At 40.3% G+C, this 19,335-nt stretch overlaps 2 protein-coding genes across 19 annotated transcripts in view; one reads left to right on the forward strand and one right to left on the reverse strand.

Moving 5' to 3' along the window:
- Window positions 1-6,593, reverse strand: part of CUL4A (cullin 4A) — a 34,444-nt gene extending 27,851 nt beyond the window's left edge. Inside the window, exons 1-4 of one of the 9 annotated variants that reach the window (XM_079301561.1) lie at window positions 6,117-6,587; window positions 5,482-5,597; window positions 2,119-2,245; window positions 6-73 (exon numbers count right to left, since the gene is read on the reverse strand). In XM_079301561.1, coding sequence (XP_079157687.1) covers window positions 6-73; window positions 2,119-2,245; window positions 5,482-5,597; window positions 6,117-6,270 — 465 coding nt within the window. In that variant the 5' untranslated portion in view covers window positions 6,271-6,587. Of the gene's footprint in view, window positions 1-5; window positions 1,797-1,835; window positions 1,932-2,118; window positions 2,246-5,481; window positions 5,598-6,116 lie in introns of those variants that run through there. The other 8 variants (XM_079301557.1, XM_079301555.1, XM_079301553.1 and 5 more) reach the window with 8 other exon arrangements.
- A 620-nt stretch (window positions 6,594-7,213) lies between these two features.
- On the forward strand, window positions 7,214-19,230 carry PCID2 (PCI domain containing 2). 10 transcript variants are annotated; one of them, XR_013773723.1, is made up of 14 exons: window positions 7,214-7,383; window positions 8,344-8,433; window positions 9,009-9,082; window positions 9,755-9,820; window positions 10,310-10,351; window positions 10,837-10,891; window positions 12,460-12,563; window positions 13,214-13,289; window positions 13,431-13,572; window positions 14,623-14,723; window positions 16,616-16,749; window positions 16,884-17,127; window positions 17,220-17,343; window positions 18,317-18,330. XR_013773723.1 is itself a non-coding variant. In XM_079301629.1 (14 exons), the coding sequence occupies exons 1-14, from the start codon at window positions 7,348-7,350 to the stop codon at window positions 18,421-18,423; spliced, it is 1,221 nt and encodes a 406-aa protein (XP_079157755.1). In that variant the 5' UTR covers window positions 7,215-7,347; the 3' UTR covers window positions 18,424-19,230. The 10 variants fall into 10 exon arrangements, 9 of the variants coding, with proteins under 9 accessions (XP_079157756.1, XP_079157760.1, XP_079157762.1 ...); XM_079301629.1 differs by having other exon boundaries at window positions 7,215-7,383; window positions 16,676-16,749; window positions 16,884-17,009; window positions 17,220-17,360; window positions 18,330-19,230; XM_079301628.1 differs by having other exon boundaries at window positions 7,216-7,383; window positions 16,884-17,009; window positions 18,317-19,230.
- Window positions 19,231-19,335: the final 105 nt, after the last annotated feature.

Genomic DNA, 19,335 nt, shown 5'->3' on the forward strand with positions numbered 1-19,335 from the left:
CTTACCATTTGTCTGCAATGATCTTGCCAGCATTTATTTATCTTCTTTAAAAATAAAAGACTATCCAGAGAATCTGTGCAGCACCCATTAAGGAAAACTAGTTTACCAGTATCTTTAGAGGCCATATTCTGGAGATGATCTTTGCCAGCCATTAGGCAAAGCTGCTCCATGGATATTCCAATGCTACTGTGCCTGCCAGGGATAAACCATTAATTGCAGAACTGCCCAGCACAGTGGCTGGCAGTTTTCCAAAAGGCCTCCCCGTGTTTTCAAGGAATAACACTGACAGCTCTTCAGTAATACCATCTAGTGGCTGTACTGTGTAACCTTAATATAGATTTAAACAAGAAATCCCACCAGCGTCACCAGTGACACATTTGTCACCAACTGAGGTGAGAGGGATGGAGAGGTTATTTTGTTTATTTAATGAGTTCACACTGAGCACAACAGGAGTGACCCTAATCTCTTAAAAGCAGTTACAGTTCTAAATAATCCTCAAATCCAAATACCACTCTTTTCATATACATCTCCAGATCACTCTAAGTCATCTGCAGAGTTTTCTTCATTACACAACAGATCCAAGTGATATTTACAAATAATAGAATTCTCACATGTCTAATGAGACTTTACCTTCCTCTCCTGCACATTATCATTTCCAACTCATTCTGGCCAAGTCTGATTAATCTGATCTCATGTACTTGGGATACAAAGTGGTACACCTGTAAAATACTAGATTTTCAACTCTCCAATCCACCATCACCCTGTCAAGAGGGCAAGGTGAAAGCAGTTTGAGAACACTAGTTTTAAAATGTTTTTTAATAATATCATCTAAAGTCTGAAAAAGCAGGAATGCAAAAGATGATTGTACACTGCTTTAAAGAAGACTGGAAGATTTGGTTCTCCAAAACCAGGTATGGTAAAGATCACTGTACTAATGTGCTATTTAGAAGCCATATGGCATAAACGGGACTAAAAAAACACAAACCCAAACCATCAACAAAAAATGAAACCAAAACCATGTTGGTGCTATGCACCATTAAAAATCCCTCATTATTTTGAGTTCCACCCACCTGGGGAATGCAGTGAGCCAAGAAACTGAGAGTCACGATCCAAAGCACATTTAAAGCATTCATCTGGAAAGGAGGTTTGTTCTGGGCCCTGACCTCTTGTTTCTTTCTACTTAATCCTATCTTTTCTACTTTATCCTATCATTTTCTGCTAAAAAAATCCATAGACAGCTGGGAAAAAATAGAAGCAGCCACAGTGTTGCTGTATATCAGTAATGCAACGGAATATCTGTTCAATATGGCACTCTCCCATCCATCATGTGCTGGCTAAGGCATTTTCCAGGAATATGGGGACAGCAAGGTGGACATAAACTACTCATCTGGTGCTCCAGCAAGTGCAACCCTGTGGCCATTACAGAAAAAGACACCTAGATATACAGCACCTTCTCAGCATGCAAAGTTTGACCTGGATACAGCCAGGTGCACACAGAAAATCTACAGGTACTTCTGTGATCCATTAAGCCAAAAGAAAGGTACAGCAATGTAACTTCAGTAAATCATGGGGAAATTTACTATCAAACTTCATCCTTCTATGCATCCCAAGGCAGCCAAATGATGCCCTGAACTTGGAGCTGTCTTCCAAGAACTTCCCAAGGTACACATAAGATATGTGAAGGTTTGCTGAATGCCTCTATGATACATCACTGTTGACCAGTAGTTATTTTTGGTCATACAGATGCACTACACGTTTGAAAATTATTTTATTGTTGTTGACAGTCACTGTGATTTCTTTAAGCTATTGCTGCCATAAGCATCACAACTACTCACCTGCCACACAAATTCACACCTGCTGAGAAATCTCACAGTGCTATTGACATTTTCTAGATTTAGAGTAAAATTTGCATCCCTATTAAAATGATAAATAAGTTCTTGTTAGCATGCTACACATCAATATGCAAAAAGTTATTTACCCAGATGACTAAAGTTGCCTATGACTAATTAAGAAATATGCAAGCAGGTAAAGAACCTCTTTAACACATTGACAATTACTGGTGAAATTTTTGCAGTCTTGTTTTAAAAAATAATGATGTAAACTAACCATTCTAACCACCTCTGTGCATGACAAAAGGATATTCTCTAAACTGTAGGATTTGTTCTTTCACATGTTCTTCACAGACTTGTCGCAGCTGTTTGTACAGTGTAGCAGAAACTTTGTAGGAGCAGAGATTTTCAACAGCCTAAAAACCAAAAACAGGATTATGAATGAGACAAAAAAATAACTTAATGTTTTGTGTCTGTGTAATTAAGGCTGACAAAGGAAAAAAAAAAATCAGCGTTATATGTTCAAGCTGTGCACAAAACCAAAATATCAAAAAGAAGTTACATAGAAAAATTAAGACTTAAGGAGGCCTTTCTGATTTTAGTCCCTTCTTACTATGCTAGATTTTGTCTCTCAAACAAGATCCACCATCACAATCTGGGTCATATTTCAGATATGCTGTTAAAAACTACCAGAACTCTGCCTCCTTCAATGCTGCTCAAGAGTAGAACTCCTTCAAAAAGTCCATTTGGTTCATCCTTCAGTATGCACACAAGTGCTTTTTTGGGGCAGGAACACAATCATACCAAATATTTTAATTTCTTAACTTCAAGGTAGACATTTCAATCAGTCTGTCTAAATGATAAATGGCTACTTTCCTGTCTTTTTATCAACTTATTTCTTCCCAAATATTTCCACTGATTTACACACTCACACCAAGGTATGTAAACTATAGGGAAAAAATAAGTAAGAAAAACCCCAAACAATAACAAATCCCCAAAAACCAACCCCACATTAACTCTTACATAAAGACTTGAACTGATTTATTGGGAGCTCACAGGATTTAGTTGAGTATTTATTCTTAGTTAACTAAAGAGGCCAATTCTGCCCAAAACCAAATGTTCTGGTGGTCACTCTATTAATATCAACTGTCCTAATACTATGAGGTGATACTGCACAGAACACTGCCAAGGATTTAAAGCACTATGTCACCTGGGCAACTAAAACTGACCCAAGAGTGTTTTCCTCTGCTCCAGAGGATTCTAACCTAACCTAATTTTACTTAAATGCTCATAAAAATGGCCTACACAATTTTGATACATTAAAGCATACAAACAAACAAAATTACAAAACAGTGCCTATAATATGTTTTTCATCTGATCTTAAAGCAAGTAAAATGCTAACTTACAACAAACAGTATTCAGACAATCACTTTGCAGATAATGTTATAGCCACTCCTATCCACCCACCCAAATATAAGACTAGTCAGGGCTCTCATAATTTTTTCCTTCAAAGCTCTACTGTCTTTCCTTTGCTACTACACTGTCCTGTTCTGTGTCCTCCAGAAGGGCAGTGCTGCCCCACTTCAGATTATTTAGGACCTCACTCCAAAAGTAATTTTCTTTTTCCATTATTTTTATCACTCACTCCTCATTCAGCAATTCTTTGTACTGCTCCACTTTCTCTATCCCATCAAGTATAAAAGCTACTTCTATCAAAATCTGTGCAGTCTACCACCAATCCCAGATATCATTTCTATTTTAGTCACAAAAAATTGGCTGCCACCCTCCCACTGCTTACTGACTACATCTCTGCCAAGCACCTTCATGCCTGATTCCATGCTGCCTCTAAAGCCTGGAAAGGAGTATCCTTCAGCCTTCCCACACAGCCTCATCATTGTTCTTCAGTTTCTTCTCAGCCACTGTGCCAAATTAAATAAATAAATCAGAAGGTTCAACTGTAGGCTGGTACACCAGCCTGCTGAGTGCACTGAACTCTAGCAGCCCTTTCACTTCCTCCCATAATGTCAGATAAAGACTCAAAAAACCCACCAAAAAGGCCTTACAGTAACAACTGATGCACACAGAGATATTTTCCCCTGTGGATGATTCGGTGCTCACCAACAGGCAGTTAAAATGATCTGTAAATACAGATCAGGTTTCCAATGGATTCTGAACCTCATCTTTTATTCCTTTGGCAGGAGACTAAGTACCTGTCTATGCACAGGCACACTGAGCACCACCACCCCTGTGCAGAAATCTTCCTGATTTGCTGCATTACAGATTATTTGACCAGCCTTGCACAAGAAAAGAGAAGAAGTACAGTTATCTGAAATCTCTCTCCTCTTCTGCCAAAACTCAAGCATGTACCCTAGTGATTTCATAGCCATATTACTATAATCTCATTTCTGAGCCTCTGAAAACAAGTTAGGTAACACTCAAAGCATCTGTGGGCTGGTTTTTTTTGGGTTTTTTTTTTTTTTCAGACATGAAAAAGCAGGGTTATTCAAATGCTGAACTTAAAACAATAAAATGCATTCTATCATTCAAACTCTGCAAATTTTTAAGTACTAATAAATATATTACATTCAATTTCTCTATTTAAAATAAACACTTATATCAAGTCAATATATATTTCATAATCAGCCATTTTAGATCTACTTACTACATACCCTAACTAAAGGGACAAGTACAGTCAGGTCTGAAATACATCCTGATTTTCTTGAACAGGGACCCAGTACATATTACTGGCCTTCTCCTCTCTCACAGTCTCCCCTTTGCACCTCAACTAAACATTTAGAAAATCTTAGGTGTGCCTAATAGTATTTTCAGTCCTGGTCTGGCAAGGACACTAATCTGCAGATCAAACACCTGCACCCACAGAGAACTCATAACTAACTTCTGTTATGTAGCACAATTTAGTGCATCAGTAATTTTTTATAACAATATCACTCTAAAAACCTACTACTTCAGCTAAAGCACATACATCTAAAATAACATAGAACTAAACTACATATAACTGGAGAAAGTAGAGAGAAGTGGCTTGGGAGTCCATCCTTCTTTTGCCCTCACTAGCCCCTGCTCCAGTAGTCCAGGTGTTCCAGAAATGCTTTTTCACCACTTGAACAGAAATACTAAGATGCTGATTGTTATGAAAATGCAACAGTAATCTGAAATGTGGGTAAAGTGCCAGTTTGTTGCCTGCCTTTTTAATTCCCCAAAAGGTACAGAAGTATAAGATTATAATCTAATAATATGAAATACAAATCTAATAATATAAAACATTACTGTTTATAAGAAACCATAGCATGTACAAAAACCATCATAAGATATGGAACTTTATAACCCTGTTAGAGAAACATCCTGTTTTCAACATGTTGAGTGGGCAGAGTTTTGAAGATACTAAAGATTTAGATCTCAGCCCTAACCAGGAATAGCTTTCTGTACTTCCCAACATAAACTGCTTTTTCATGGGCCCAGATCCTGGTAGCCCTCCAAGGAATGGATATACAGAACTGACTAAAAGCAGAGTATGTAGTGAAGTATTTAATCAGCTTTTAACAAATCAAAATCTATCATGTTGAGTGCATGCCAAAGCAGTTTATTTGAAAAAAAAACAAAACAAAACAAAAAAACTAAACCTTATGAGGCTTACCTGGTAGAGCTCTTCAAGGTTGTACTTAATAGAAATGCTACTCTGTATTGCCCCCACCGCTTCATGAAGTTTCTGCCAGGTGTCCTGAGTATAATTATCTGGTAATTTGGGTCTTTCTGTGAAGTAAGACACAGGTAGTTTTAAAAGGGCCACCCAACGGGAGCCTGCAGCAATGCCTCTCTCCCTGCTGCTCCACCAAGTTCTGCCAAGCCACTCTGCTCTCGGCCATGTAACTCTGGCACACTCGGAGGGGTCGCTAATTCCACCCGAGCCTTAGCACGACACGCTTCACCCGCCGGCTGCCGTGCTTGACGCCCGTGTTACTTTTAGCGAGGCGGCCACCCTCGCCTGGCTTTAATCAGCGCTGACACCAAGGTGGCTTTCTGCCCGCTCCCTCCGGCCGCTGCCCCCGCGCACGGAGCCCCACGCGTGTCCCCGGGAGCGCCTCACGGGCACGGTGCCGGCGGCGCTATCAGCCCCGCGGCGTTATCAGCCCCGCGGCAGCCGCCCCTCGCCCCGATACGGCGGCGGGGCCCGGCCGCGGGCAAGGGGCGGGGAGCGGCGGGGCCGCAGTAAACAAAGATCGGGCCGAGCGCACCTGCCAGCGCCGAGGGCCCGGCCTGCCCCGTACCCACCTCTGAAGTTCTTGATCACGAGTTTCTTGGAGGAGGCGGTCGCGCCTCCCCCTCCCGTGGAGCGGGTGGCGGCCAGCGAGGCGGGCTTGGTGAGCCCGTTCGTGTGTCCCACCAAGGCCGACAACTGCGGCTTCTTCTGCGGCTCGTCCGCCATCTCCGCCCCGGGCGCCGTGTCCGGCCGGGGCAACGCGCTGGGCTGGGCCGGGGCCGGCTGGTCCCCGCCTCCGCTCCCCTCCTCCTCCTCCGCCACCTCCCAGCCGCCCTCCCCCACTGCCCGCGGGCGGCTGCCAAGTGCCGCCGGGCCGGGAGGCACCGATAGCCGCCCGCCCGCCTCCGCCCGCCCCGGCGGCCGCCTCGGGCTCGGGTCCGTTCCCGAGTCCGGGCGGCCCGCGGCGCTCGGGCAGCGCCGGCCCCGCTCACAAGATGGCTCCCGGGCCGGGGCAGCCTCCCGCGGGCAGCAGACCCCGGTGTCCCCCGCTTGCCCTGGCTCTGTTCGCTGGTGCCCGCCGAGGGGTGGCCGGAACGAAAGCCAAGGAGCAGCCGCGCTTCCTGCCCACAACCAGCCCGAGAGGCCGCCGCGCCCTGCTCACCGGCACCCCCCAAACCCCACCGAGCCCGGCCTGCGGGAGCACGGAGCGTGTCCTTGTCTCACACATCTCCCTGGCCGCAGTGCCTTTAAAAGTCAACTTGCTCGGGAGTTTATGAACTCGATTCAACTTTTTTGACCCAAGTTCACCGAGACCCTTCTCCAGGGCTCCCGCGGGCAGCTAGCGAGAAGGGAGGGAAGGCGAGCCTCCAGCGCTCTCTCGGGGAAGTATCTGGGGTATCCCGCCACTCGAGTCCTGCCACGGGGAGGCCACCACCCGCCTCCCGTACAAGGCGCAGTGGGGTGACAGTGACAGCTACGACGGTCCCAACGCACCGCCACCGAGCGCGCGGCGCGCCCCAGCACACGTGGTTCACCCTAACGCGCGCCCTCCGCCCCGCCCACCGCTCCCTCCCATTGGCTGCCCCGCCCACCGCTCCCTCCCATTGGCTGCGCGAGTGAAGCCACGCCCCGGAGCCGCGGTGGGCGGGGCAGGGGCCGTGGGGGCTGTCACGTGACTGTCGGCGCCGTTCCCGCGGTCGCGCCGGGATCCGGAAGCGCGGAGGCAGTTCCGGGAGTTCCGGGAGTTCCGGGGCTCGTAGGGTGGCACCGGTGTGGGGCTCCCGCCTCATCTCCCTGCACTTCATGGCGCACATCACCATAAATCAGTACTTGCAGCAAGTAAGCAAGATTTTTTATTATTTTTTAAAAATTAGTCTGTGGGCCCTGTTTGAGTATGCGGGTGTGTTTTTCTTTGCTGTAAATATTCTGCCTTGGTTAAGAAATAAATCAGCGTAGGGTGAGTGATGTGGTGGGGGAATATATTTCTTCAGTGAGGGTGAAGCACGCCAAGGTCGCCCGCCTGGATGCCTGTAACGCGTGGGGCTTTCTGAGGTGATTTGTGTGCTTCTCATTTGGTATGAGCTTTCCATACATCAAAATGATATTTTTTTTTCTTATTGGGGCACAAAAATAGGACAAAGAATAAGCAATAGGAAGGGAACTCTTAAGAAGTAAAACCTAAAACTACTTCCATAACTGAAGAAATTTTTACCTTGGTGTCACAATAACCTGTCCAAGCAGACTGTTTTTTACAAGGATTTATCTTTAGCAGGAAGCAGAATTAAACCATTCTTCCACAAATATAACGTTTACAGTCTTAGCAGGTTTCAAAAGCATTTGATATAGAGTATCAGCCTAACATCAGACATTGCCTTTGGAATGATAGCTACATGTTAAATCTGCCTGTCTTCATTTTAAAGCATTTCTCAAAGGTTGCACCTTTGCATCTCTGTTGGATGCCTGTAAGTCCAACTGGAATTTAAAACAGATTAACCAAATCTGGCTCTCAACTGCTGTTTTACAATGCTGAACCCATGTATGCTTGCATTCTACAAATAAGGAAAAAAACACAATGGTGCTACCTTCTCCCTCAGACCTTTTTGAACAACAGGTTTATTGGAAATTAAAAAAAATGTATTCAGTTTTAAACCTTTAAAAATTCACACTTCATTTGATATTAATATATGTGAACAGTGATAACTGGGTGGTGGCTTTCATATTGTGTAAATATGTTGTGGGTCTATTGCTGGATTTTATTCTGTAATGGGACTTATTTTGGTAATGGGTTTATTTTGGTAGGTACAAGAAGCCATTGAGACCAGAGATGGTACCTTTTGTGCTGAATTAGTATCATTTAAACATCCACATGTTGCAAACCCAAGGCTGCAGGTGAGAATCTGGTTTTTGACCTTTTGTTTTACTTTCAGCTTTCTGGCCCTATGTGTGGGTTCCTTTCCATTGGAGAGAAGCCTCAGAAATCTGTTTCACAGGCTGAAGTAGGATTCCCTTGTAGGTTCATTTCCCATTTCTTCTTACAAGGATAGTATATATAATTTTTGTTTTGTGGTTGGTTCTTTATGTTCCACTTTGAATTGTTTTCTGGATAGAGACAGATGTCCTTTCTGACCAAGTCTGCATTAGTTATTAGCATAGCACAGTGGAAAGCACTATAGAGGAAAAAACTGGTTAGGAAAGTCCTGGTGTTTGTGTGTTTTGGATACTTTTATTTCAGGCTGGCTCTGTTCAGGTTTTGGATATGCAGAATGCACACAAGAAATTCATTACTTTGGATATGATTGTTAATATAATTTAAAATTCTGGTATATGCATACTAGATGATCTCCAGAGGTCCCTTCCAATCCTAGCAAATCTGTGAGAACTTCCATGACAAAAATATGCATATGATGTTCTGTTTCTGGTGCACTGGATGTTCCTTTAATGTTTTATTGATTTATTTTACTTAGCTCCCATCTCCAGAGGAAAAGTGTCAACAAGTTTTGGAATCACCATATGATGAAATGTTTGCAGCCCACTTAAGGTAAAGATGGGCACAGAATGTAAAGTCAGTTGTGGGGTGTACAGCAGGGATGGGGAAGGATATCCTTAAGTTTACTTGCCTATTTTAAAAGGCTTACACCTGAAAACTTGGTATTTGTTACTCTTATAAATGATGCTAGAATTGCAGGAAATTCACACTATCTTTTTCCTCTCCACATAAAGTTTGCTTTATGGCCATTGGCACAGCTTTGGTGTCAGTGTTTGCTGTTTCCCTTGCTCTGCCTACTAGGTGCACAAGAATTAAGAGTGAATTAATTAAGGGAAAGAAATATTTTTAAAAGTGAATTTTAGTCATAAAAGTATTCTTAAGAGAGCTTAGTATCTACGTTATTCTGCGAGGATTTTACTTAATAATTTTCTGCATCTAGTTTCTTTCAACAATCTTGCATTTTTCAGATTTAATCTTGGTGACAGTTTCAATAAGCATTAGCTTATATAAAACAAATATCTGTTCATCTCTAGGACCTGTTTTCTACAATTATCAAGCTTACTGCTCTATTAAAATACTTGTGCCACTTTTTTTAAGAATGCTTTTAGTCAGATTTCTTAGTGCCTTAAATAGACTGTAAAACTTCATGCCTGATAGGACACAAAAATAAATATTTCATTTTTGTATATATTCTGATGCACTAATGCACTTTTTCTTTGACAGGTGTACTTATGCTGTTGCCAACCATGACTTTGTAGAAGCCTACAAATGCCAAACAGTTATTGTCCAATATCCTTTTCCATAAATCTTGTATATTTTTTTCAGATTAACTTCTTGCAGAATAAATTCTCTTCGTGGTTTTTAAAAATCTAATACAATGTGGTCTGCTTCCCAGTACACTTCAGTGGTTTAGATTTCTAAGCAAGGAAATCCAGATTCATTCTTCCAGCTTTCTGTAGGGCTAAGAAGGAAATTTTTACTTGGCTCTAAAATAGAATATTAATTTCTCCCTGAGAGTCTCAAATCATTATAATACCTTGCAGTTTGTACTTGGCTAGAGGAGAAGATAATGATAAAAAAACTTCTATCTTATTTCTGGCCACTCAAAGGAATGCATGGCTGTGCTCACATTCTTCCATGCTGCAACTTAGTTCCCCAACTTCTTGATGGTGTTTTGATTTCTAGTCTTTCATGAAGTCATATGTGATACCACTGAACAGCTGTTTCTCAAATCTATGCTTCATTTCATGGCATTTCATATTTTCCTAAATACAGTACATCTTTCCTGCGAGCATTTCAGGCACATAAAGAAGAAAATTGGTGAGTACATAGTAGAAAGGTACAAGTAAATAGACTTGTCTTTGCCTAGTATAATACCACTGTAGTCAAACTAAAATTATACCTGTATTTTTATTTATGCCCAGTGATGCTAAAATCAACCCTAATTGGCTTTGTTGCTTAGTTGAGTTTTCATGTTCAAAGTGTGAAAACTAAACAGCTGAGCTTAATTGCATAGAATGGTCCATGTGTAAATACATGAAGGATTTGTTCAAAGAGAAGTGGAATTTTATTAAAAACACAGTAAAAAAGACTTTAGAAATAATTACTGTAGTGTAGGATTTCTGAAATGCTGACATCTTGAAGAACTTTCCTTTTAAGAAATGCATCCTTCTTCATTTAAAGATTAATATATACTTCCCTAATTGTATGACCAACTAACAAAAAACTATAAATTGCTTGTTTCTCATGTCTTACTTATTGTTTGATTTGCACCTACCTAAGTATACTATGATTTTCTTTTCCAGGGCCTTACCTATTATGTATTCTGTAGCCCTTGATCTTCGAATTTTTGCTAATAATGTAAGTAGATCTGATTAACAACCTCATTACTTTTATCTGTTTGGTATTTCCACAATAGAAATATTTTTATAGAGTTTATTACATGGTCTAATTTTGCTCAGTTCTATTTAACTCATTGTTCAGGATTTTGTTGACACGCTAAATTCATCCAGTCCTATTGAAAAATGAGTTTGCTCATTCTGTCCACCTCCTATTTGCAGATGGAACTAGAGGGGTTCTGAGGACCTGAATGCAACTCCCAGCAGTTGCTTAGAACTTATAAAAAGATAAACATTTTCTTTATTGAGTAGCATGTGGCTTCAGTCACTATTTCTGTGTTATCCCTGGGATTTGGTGGAATTTGGAGGTGTCAAAGACAATCAAGCCAATCTAACCCTTCACCAAATCTGAAGGGGGGACTTTCTGCTCCCCTTTTTCCAGATGTGTGCACCACTTCTGATGCTCTTTGGAGCCCTTGGTGAGCCCATACAACTGCTGACATGCAAATAACTCCCAAATGTACATTATTTTTCTCAGGCTGGTAAATGGAATTAGCTTGTGTAGGGATCCTTTGAGATTTTCTAGGCCCAGGTAAGTGACAGAGTTGTGATTTTCTTCCTAGTCAATTCTCCTGTAGAGTTGAAGCTAGACTTCAAGTTAGGTTAGGGATTGACAATATCCAGTATTTTTAGTGTCATCACTCTCTGTGCCCACTTGCTCACAAAACCACACATGTGGGATGCTTGCACAGAAATTATTTTTCGTGTATGTGACTGCTCTGCAACAAGTCTCCATTCTCAGTTTGAATGAGGGAAATCCATATTCCTGAGATGCATGAGAAAGGGAAGTGTTTGAACTCTGTTCTAATCTTAGTGTATTCAGAGGATTTGGTTTCAGAGAAGACTTCTGCAGCAAGATGCATTTCCATTTCTTTTATTTGTGTTTCAGCTAGTGAGAATGCAAACAGTATAATAGAACTTTTTAGACAGCACATGGTAAATATCTACTTGCTGTATTTTTTCTGTTGAAGTTCTTTATTAGTCAGTGTGTGAATCTTTCCTGTAGGTTGACAACTGAATGATTTTTTTTTCCTCTTGCTGCTGTGACATATATGTTTTATTTTTCTCTGGAAATCTCAGGTCTCAGCAGTGTGTTAGAAATAATATCTAGTCTTTGTAGCTGTGGAGAGAAACTGAATTACAAATTCTAAGAGTCAAACTCCATAATTTTTTCCAGGCTCTTGGTCTAAGTACACTTGAGTTGAAGTGTTAATGCTCCAATTCAGTTGTTAAACCTGAAGTTAGGTTTCTGAGACCTGTGTGAAGCTTAGTGATACTGAAGGTAATAGTGATCAGTGCTATTTTCCAAGGATTATTCTTCTCAACATTGGGCTTGGTTCATGTACAGGAGCCTCCCTGAGAGTTTTCTGTGTGCTTGTCTGCCTCCTGGATTTGGGAGATAGCGGCCATGACAGATCTCTTGCTATAATACTTTATAAAATGCTGTATTAAATAACTAAACTTTTCAGCCACATGAACCAAAATGCCACAGTGTAGAATTGCTTATTGTTTCTTGCTGTGTAATGCTAGGCAGATCAACAGCTTGTGAAGAAAGGGAAAAGCAAAGTTGGTGACATGTTGGAAAAAGCAGCAGAACTGCTGATGAGCTGCTTTCGAGTCTGTGCCAGTGACACGTAAGTGGAAGAGCCTCTCTTGAACTTGCACTAATAAATTACTAAGCACTTCATGAACTGTGCTTTAAATTTCCCCACTTACTTAGACCATATATGGATCTTAGAATGAACACTTCTGAGGCTTGTCTGTTCTCATTTACAGTCTGTTCTCTTTTGACTGTTAACTTCAGAGGGAGAGCCCTCACTTCAAGTTTAGCATTCCTAGCAAGTATTGATGGGAGGGACTGATTAGGTCCCTGTTTCTCAGGAAAGATGATTAATGCTTCTGTGCCCTGTTAGTTGTAAGGTTTGCTCCATTAGAATTAATTAGATGGAGAAGGGGTGACTCTGTTTCCAGTGTTACAAATTTTAACATTTCTGAAGTGGAAAAAGTGCTTTTTTTCAGGTCTTTCTTTCACCTAAAGTATTATAAACCAATGCTGTGCTTTTGTATGCTGTCTGCAGACTGGAGTGAGGACCCTGATGCAGATGAATTATATCCTGCATGACATCTTTTCATTATGTTGAGAAGATATATAGCAGAACTACATCTATGTCTACCCTAAAAATGCTATGGAGTGAATATCTATGGAATGAATTTACTGTGAGGATAAAGTCATATTTTCTTGCAATGTTCAGTACTAGCAGATTTTTTCTTTTTCTTTTGACAGTCGAGCAGGCATTGAAGACTCAAAAAAATGGGGCATGTTGTTTCTTGTGAATCAGCTGTTTAAAATTTATTTTAAGGTAGGGTTCAAGTCTGGTAAGCTGTGTTTTGTATTTCATATTCTAAGTCAAACCCATCCTGTTTTGATATGATCTATTTACACTGTATCTATCTACTGATTTAACTGATTAAAATGTTATTTGGTTTGTTTTTTTTAACAGATCAACAAGCTCCATCTCTGTAAGCCCTTGATTAGAGCAATTGACAGCTCAAATCTGAAGGATGAGTATAGTATGGCACAGAGAGTTACCTACAAATACTATGTTGGACGCAAGGCCATGTTTGACAGTGACTTTAAGCAAGGTACTGTCTACCAGTAAGACATGTTTAAACTCTTGCTTGGCATGAAATTTTGCTGAGGTTGTGTGTGTGATCCTCAAACTTGCATTGATCAGAGGAAAACTCATGTTGAAAGGTCCAAGGCCCACAGGCTGACTCAAAACTGAGATGAGATTACTCTTCTAATTGTAGTGTATGCCTAGCTTTACAATATTTGTGTCAGTGAAGCTTCCTGCAGTCTTGTGCATTATATGTGTGCATTACAAAATGTGTGAGCATTCAAAAAAACATGTTTGTTAAAGTTTCACAGAGGAGCCTTCAACTCTTCAAGTTGCTGTGTGCCACCTAGGAAATCTTCAGTAAACTGTAGTGTAGAATTAGTTTCTTGATCCATTGATTTTGGAAGATGTACAAACTGTATTTCCTAGATTTCTAATGGATTTCACTGACAGAAATGCTTCTAGAGCTAAGGTGTATAACTTCATCACTAACTGAATCCCTTGAGCTGACTCTGTTACTCCAAACACTGCGTTCTGCCTGTCAGGCTTATAATTTTTTTCTCTGTGAGTGGAAGCTGCTGGGAGATTTTCATGCTGTTATGCTGTGTGGTCTCACTGGCATGTTTCTGCAGCTCAGGAGATGTGTGCATTGCATTCAGCTTTCATCTCTTGAAGAACCTCATGTCCTAAGAATGTAGGAAGTAGAGTGTATTATCAGTGCTTCTTGAGATTCTCTGCTTCTGTAAAAGGAGAATAATAATATTACTGAAATAAGCTGAAAACTCCAATATTACTTGTAACTGCAGTGTCTGACATCAAGATCTTGACAACTTTTCTTTAACTTTCTGAAGGAGAACTTACCTTTCTGGTAATACTTTGTATTTTGTGTCAATCTCCAATTTTTCTTTATGTGTTTTGAGTGGTGTGATTCTTTTTTATTTTATTTCAAATGTTGCATGTTCAAGTTAGAGATGGACATTGAGCACAGAATTTGGGTTACAGCTAAATGTAAATTACCCACAGTTAAATGGGTTAATCCATTCTTGTGGTTGATTCATGTTACTCCTGTTTGCAGCTGAGGAGTATCTGTCATTTGCCTTTGAGCACTGTCACCGATCCAGCCAGAAAAACAAAAGAATGATTTTGATCTACCTGCTGCCAGTGAAAATGTTGTTGGTGAGTAGATATTAATTTCCTAAATAAGGGCAAGGGGGGTACACATGCAGATTGTAAAACTGATGCTCAGTATTTTCTTGGTTTTCCCTAAGTGAAATTCAGAGGCTGTTTTACCCCTGTAAGAGCCAGTGTATGCACACCTTGTTATGTGAGGGCAAAAAGTGTTGTCATATATAGCAACACAGGAAAGGAGATGGGGGGAATAACATAGCCAAACAAAAAAAAAAAAAATATCCACCCCTAAACAAAACCAACCTGGGCTTCCTTTCCCCCTACCTTTTTCCCATGCCTCCTAAAGGTGCAGCCTGATCTTAGTAATTTAATAAAGGTGTATTTGAATTATTTGGAGAAGTACTCAACAGTGTAACTAACTTCTGTCATGGTACACTGTGTCAGAGTGCCTCTCTGCTGATCAACTGCACACAAAAGCCAGGGAAGGTGTTAATACTCTAGAATTAATTTGTCTGCTTCTGTTGGAAAAAAATGGATGTGTAAATAGATGGCTGAGGACTGTTGAGAGCCTTTGTCTTTTTTATTTGTACCTTGTACATTTTCCCATTCAAGGCATGTCAGAAGGGTCATGAGGCAGAGCATTTTGGTTCTGAAAAAAATCAGTGAAGACTTACTACTATTTGATCATTTCATATTTATATTAAAAGAATTACACATCTGTTTCTTGTTCCTGTCCCTTCCCATGTACTGTGCTAACATTTGTGTATCCCTGAATTAGTGGATTATGCTGAGTATTAATTCATTGTAACTGAGGGGAAAGGAACTAGATTTTAGGGTTTCCTGTTCTGGCCCTGTTACCAGAGTTACCCATGGAGAATGTTGTCATCTGCCTTAATTGAGTTACCATCTTCCACCTTCCCTGTTTGTGACCTCCCCACCTTTTTCCTTCTGTGCTCCCTTTCCAATCCCTTGCTGTGTCAGCTGGGTAAAGGGGGAGTATAGTTGGTATGGTAGGTAATTGGCTTCTGCTTTTCCTTGTTTTATTTGTTGACTTTCTTAGTGGTTGTTTTCAGATCAGTCAGGGGTTGGGTTGATAAAGGAAAACTTAATAAGTCTTCCTAAAAGCTTTGTCCCAGCCCTGACTGGGTGCCTTAAACTGGTAGGTCTGTTAGTAATTCTGCCTAGAATTACTGTGGCTTTTCAAAAGCTGTTTTAGTCTACAAGAGGCATTAGAGAAACTAGATAAAGGTCACTGTATTTACAGTTGCTTTTTTTAAGTCAGGGCCCTAACACTAACTTCAAGCTACTAAAATAGCTTGTGTGTTGGTTTTTTTTTTTGTTTATAACAGCTCTCAGTAAACCTGCAGCTCAGTTCTGCTCTCAGCTAATCCTTCATCCAGGAGAGGAGTTAGCAACAGCATAGCATGATGTAACTAAATTTAAAGTCTGAACAAGTCAATGTGCATTCTGATCTTTGCTGTGCAGGGGATAAAAGACAAAGTTTCCTTTTGATTCTGTAAAATGGTTCAGTCTTACCTGATCTAGCAAAAACAGTTAATTTTGTTTCTGTAAATTTAACCTTTCTCTCCCTTGTTTTTTTTTGGGTGGGGGGCACGGTGGTGATATTTTTTTTTGGAGAGAACATTTCTATTTCTGCATGGAGGCATAGAGAAGAAAATAATCTATTGCAGACTGAGATAGCACTCAACAAGGCTGAAGCACTGCTTGTATTCCCTTGGAAATGCATGGGATTCCTGCAGTTCTTCTGTTTGTAGAATAGATGATCCAACTGTGACATAAAATTTGAATCTGCCAAGGCCTCGTTTTGCAGGATCTTGATTCTACAAGTTTGATAGTTGTTCCCTAACTTTAAGTATTAATTGTCCCTAAATCATGATAAATCAGTAGTTATTGTGAGTTGTACTATGAATGTATAAATAATTCTATTTAAAATGCATTTGACTTTACCCTGGGAAACTTGGACACCATTTATTTTTCAGGGCCATATGCCAACAGTTCAGCTCCTAAAAAAGTATGACCTTATGCAGTTTGCCGAAGTAACAAAGTCTGTGAGGTATGATGCTTGTTTTTCTGCTTTGTGTTCAAAAAGTATTCAGTAAAAAGTGTTTCTTTGGGGTAATTGAGGAAGGCAGGGGAGGCATATTCCTACTAAGTCACAGTTTCTTTTCTCATTTTTTGTTCTTTCAGTGAAGGAAATCTTCTCCTACTGAATGATGCTCTGACAAAGCATGAAACCTTCTTTATTCGATGTGGAATTTTTCTTATCCTTGAGAAGCTGAAAATCATCACTTACAGGAATCTCTTCAAGAAAGTGTAAGCATAACAAAACCTACATTTTTGCAAAAGCAGATTTAATATGGTTTCACCTGGGACTGCAGTAGAATTGTATATGCTCTTTAGTTCTCCCTGAGAGAGCTGACTTCCTGTTAAGGTGAATTTATTATAGAAAGGCCTTTTTTCTAAGAAATAGAATTTTAAAGTGATTATATCTCAATAACACATTTTTCCTGTTGTTTCTTTCAGATACTTACTACTCAAAACTCATCAGCTATCTCTAGATGCTTTTCTGATTGCTCTGAAGTTCATGCAAGTAGATGATGTTGATATTGATGAAGTCCAGTGTATTTTAGCTAACCTTATATATTTGGTAAGCACTGACCACTTGTTGTCTGCTGCTTCCAGACTTCCAACAGTGAAAAATATTAGATAAAGACAGTTTATGACAAAAAATACATTGGTGATCCCAGGTTTTCTTGTGGTTTTTTTGAGGGACTTGTGCTCAAAGTAAAATGTTTTCATTTGCCCTGAGGACTTCCTCTAGTTCCTGCCTTTTTTTGCAGGAATCATTTAGAATTGAAGTTGAATTTCACAATCCAAATTCAATACTGACATTTTTTATATGCAGAGTTGATTTAAAATATAAACCTTTCAAGTGGCACCAAATAGATTTGTTCTGCATTTGAAGTAGGAGTCTTCTCAAATTAGAAAAAAATGGAGCCAGATTTCTTTGGTTCTGTTCCACATTTTGTCTTCTAGTCTCAGTGAATCTCAACCACTTATGAATGGATAAAAGCTTGAAATCTAAATATTTGTATTAAATCAGAAGTTTTGAGGCATCATTGTAGCATCAGCAAGAAAATGAACCACTTCTCTGTTCCTAAAACATTATTTGGTGTGGTCTGGGTCACTGGGAGATTTTTTTCACTGTTACAACATTATGTCTGAAAAGGAAGTACTATGTCATTTAGTTTTATTAGGTATGGAATACTAATTGATTAAAATCCTCATTTTAAAGTGAGCAGGAGTGAATTTAGAAACAGTTCTGTGGAGCTCTGTCTCTTCAAGGCAGTGTAAGCAGACCCACAGGGGGCCCTGGCAAGAGGCTCTCAGTCTGACAGCACCCTTAGTACTCAAACAGGGTGGTGGTGGCTCCAACTTTCTGCTTAACTCCCCAGGGTGACCCACTTACCTAAACTGGACCCCATGGATATTTAAGTGCAGTAGAGCAGTGAGTGAGCATACACAGCTTTGCTGTGGTTAGCTGGTAGGTGTTTGCTTGGGTTGTAGGGATTGTGCTACCAGCTCTAAGTACTAACACTGCCTTTTTCTCCTTCTGCCAGGGTCACATCAAAGGCTACATATCCCATCAGCATCAGAAGCTTGTGGTCAGCAAGCAGAACCCATTTCCTCCACTGTCAACAGTGTGTTGTTGAGTATTGCATCTTAGCCATGCAAGTACTCTTCAGATACTCAGCTTGCCCAGTGGAACTGCTGCCAGTGACCCCAAGAACACTGTAAATGGCCTGGTTCATGTCCAGGGCTGAAATACCAGGAACTGTTTGTGGCTCCTTTCCCAGAATGGCCAAGGCTGCCAGTGTTACAAAGTGCATTGAGATGAAATGCTGACTTTTAAATGGCAGTTTCCACAGGCTTTCTAGATCATTCAAAACATTTCATGAAGAAATAAAGTAAAAGCATTCCAAGTTCCTTCCAAACTACTTAAAGCTTTTATAAAGTACTTCATGTTACTGTTTCTGTGTTTGTCCTTCAGAGAGAAGTATAGCCTTTGTTACTTGTGTTAATCCATTCTTTAGAGTGGAAGTAATGTTTTCTTACATGGTTTCCAATTTTTTTAAAGTCTCAATAATTTTGCTGGTATTAAATACTCTGTTCAAACCGTCTCTAAAAAATAGAGAAGTGTTTGATACCAGAAGCTTTACTGTGTTAGTAATTCTTATGTATTTGAGTAAATGTGGTAGGTGTCCACAGATGGCTTATTCTGGTCATGTTTAATTTTTGTTATGATGAACAAAAACTCGTGTAACTGATTTATCCATACTCTGTTTTATTTTACTTCTGGGACAAACACTACCACTGGATCCAGTATTTTAAGTGTTACTACCCTGTCACAACCTAGGGGTTGGTTGCTTTGTTTGGGAGTGGTACAATATAACTGAGAAGATTGTAGTTTTGGGGTTTTAAAATTATTTATAAAATAAATAAAACATGTATTTTTTTTCTGTCTTGGATTTTACCCTCTAACTGACATGGGCATCATTCATAAGGGAAAACTTAGATTGCATGTATGAGGGGAAGCATTTTTTAGTGTGATGAAAATGTCAAATGCTACATCAATGTA

Source organism: Erithacus rubecula (assembly GCF_903797595.1).
Source record: "Erithacus rubecula genome assembly, chromosome: 1".
NCBI lineage: Eukaryota > Metazoa > Chordata > Aves > Passeriformes > Muscicapidae > Erithacus > Erithacus rubecula.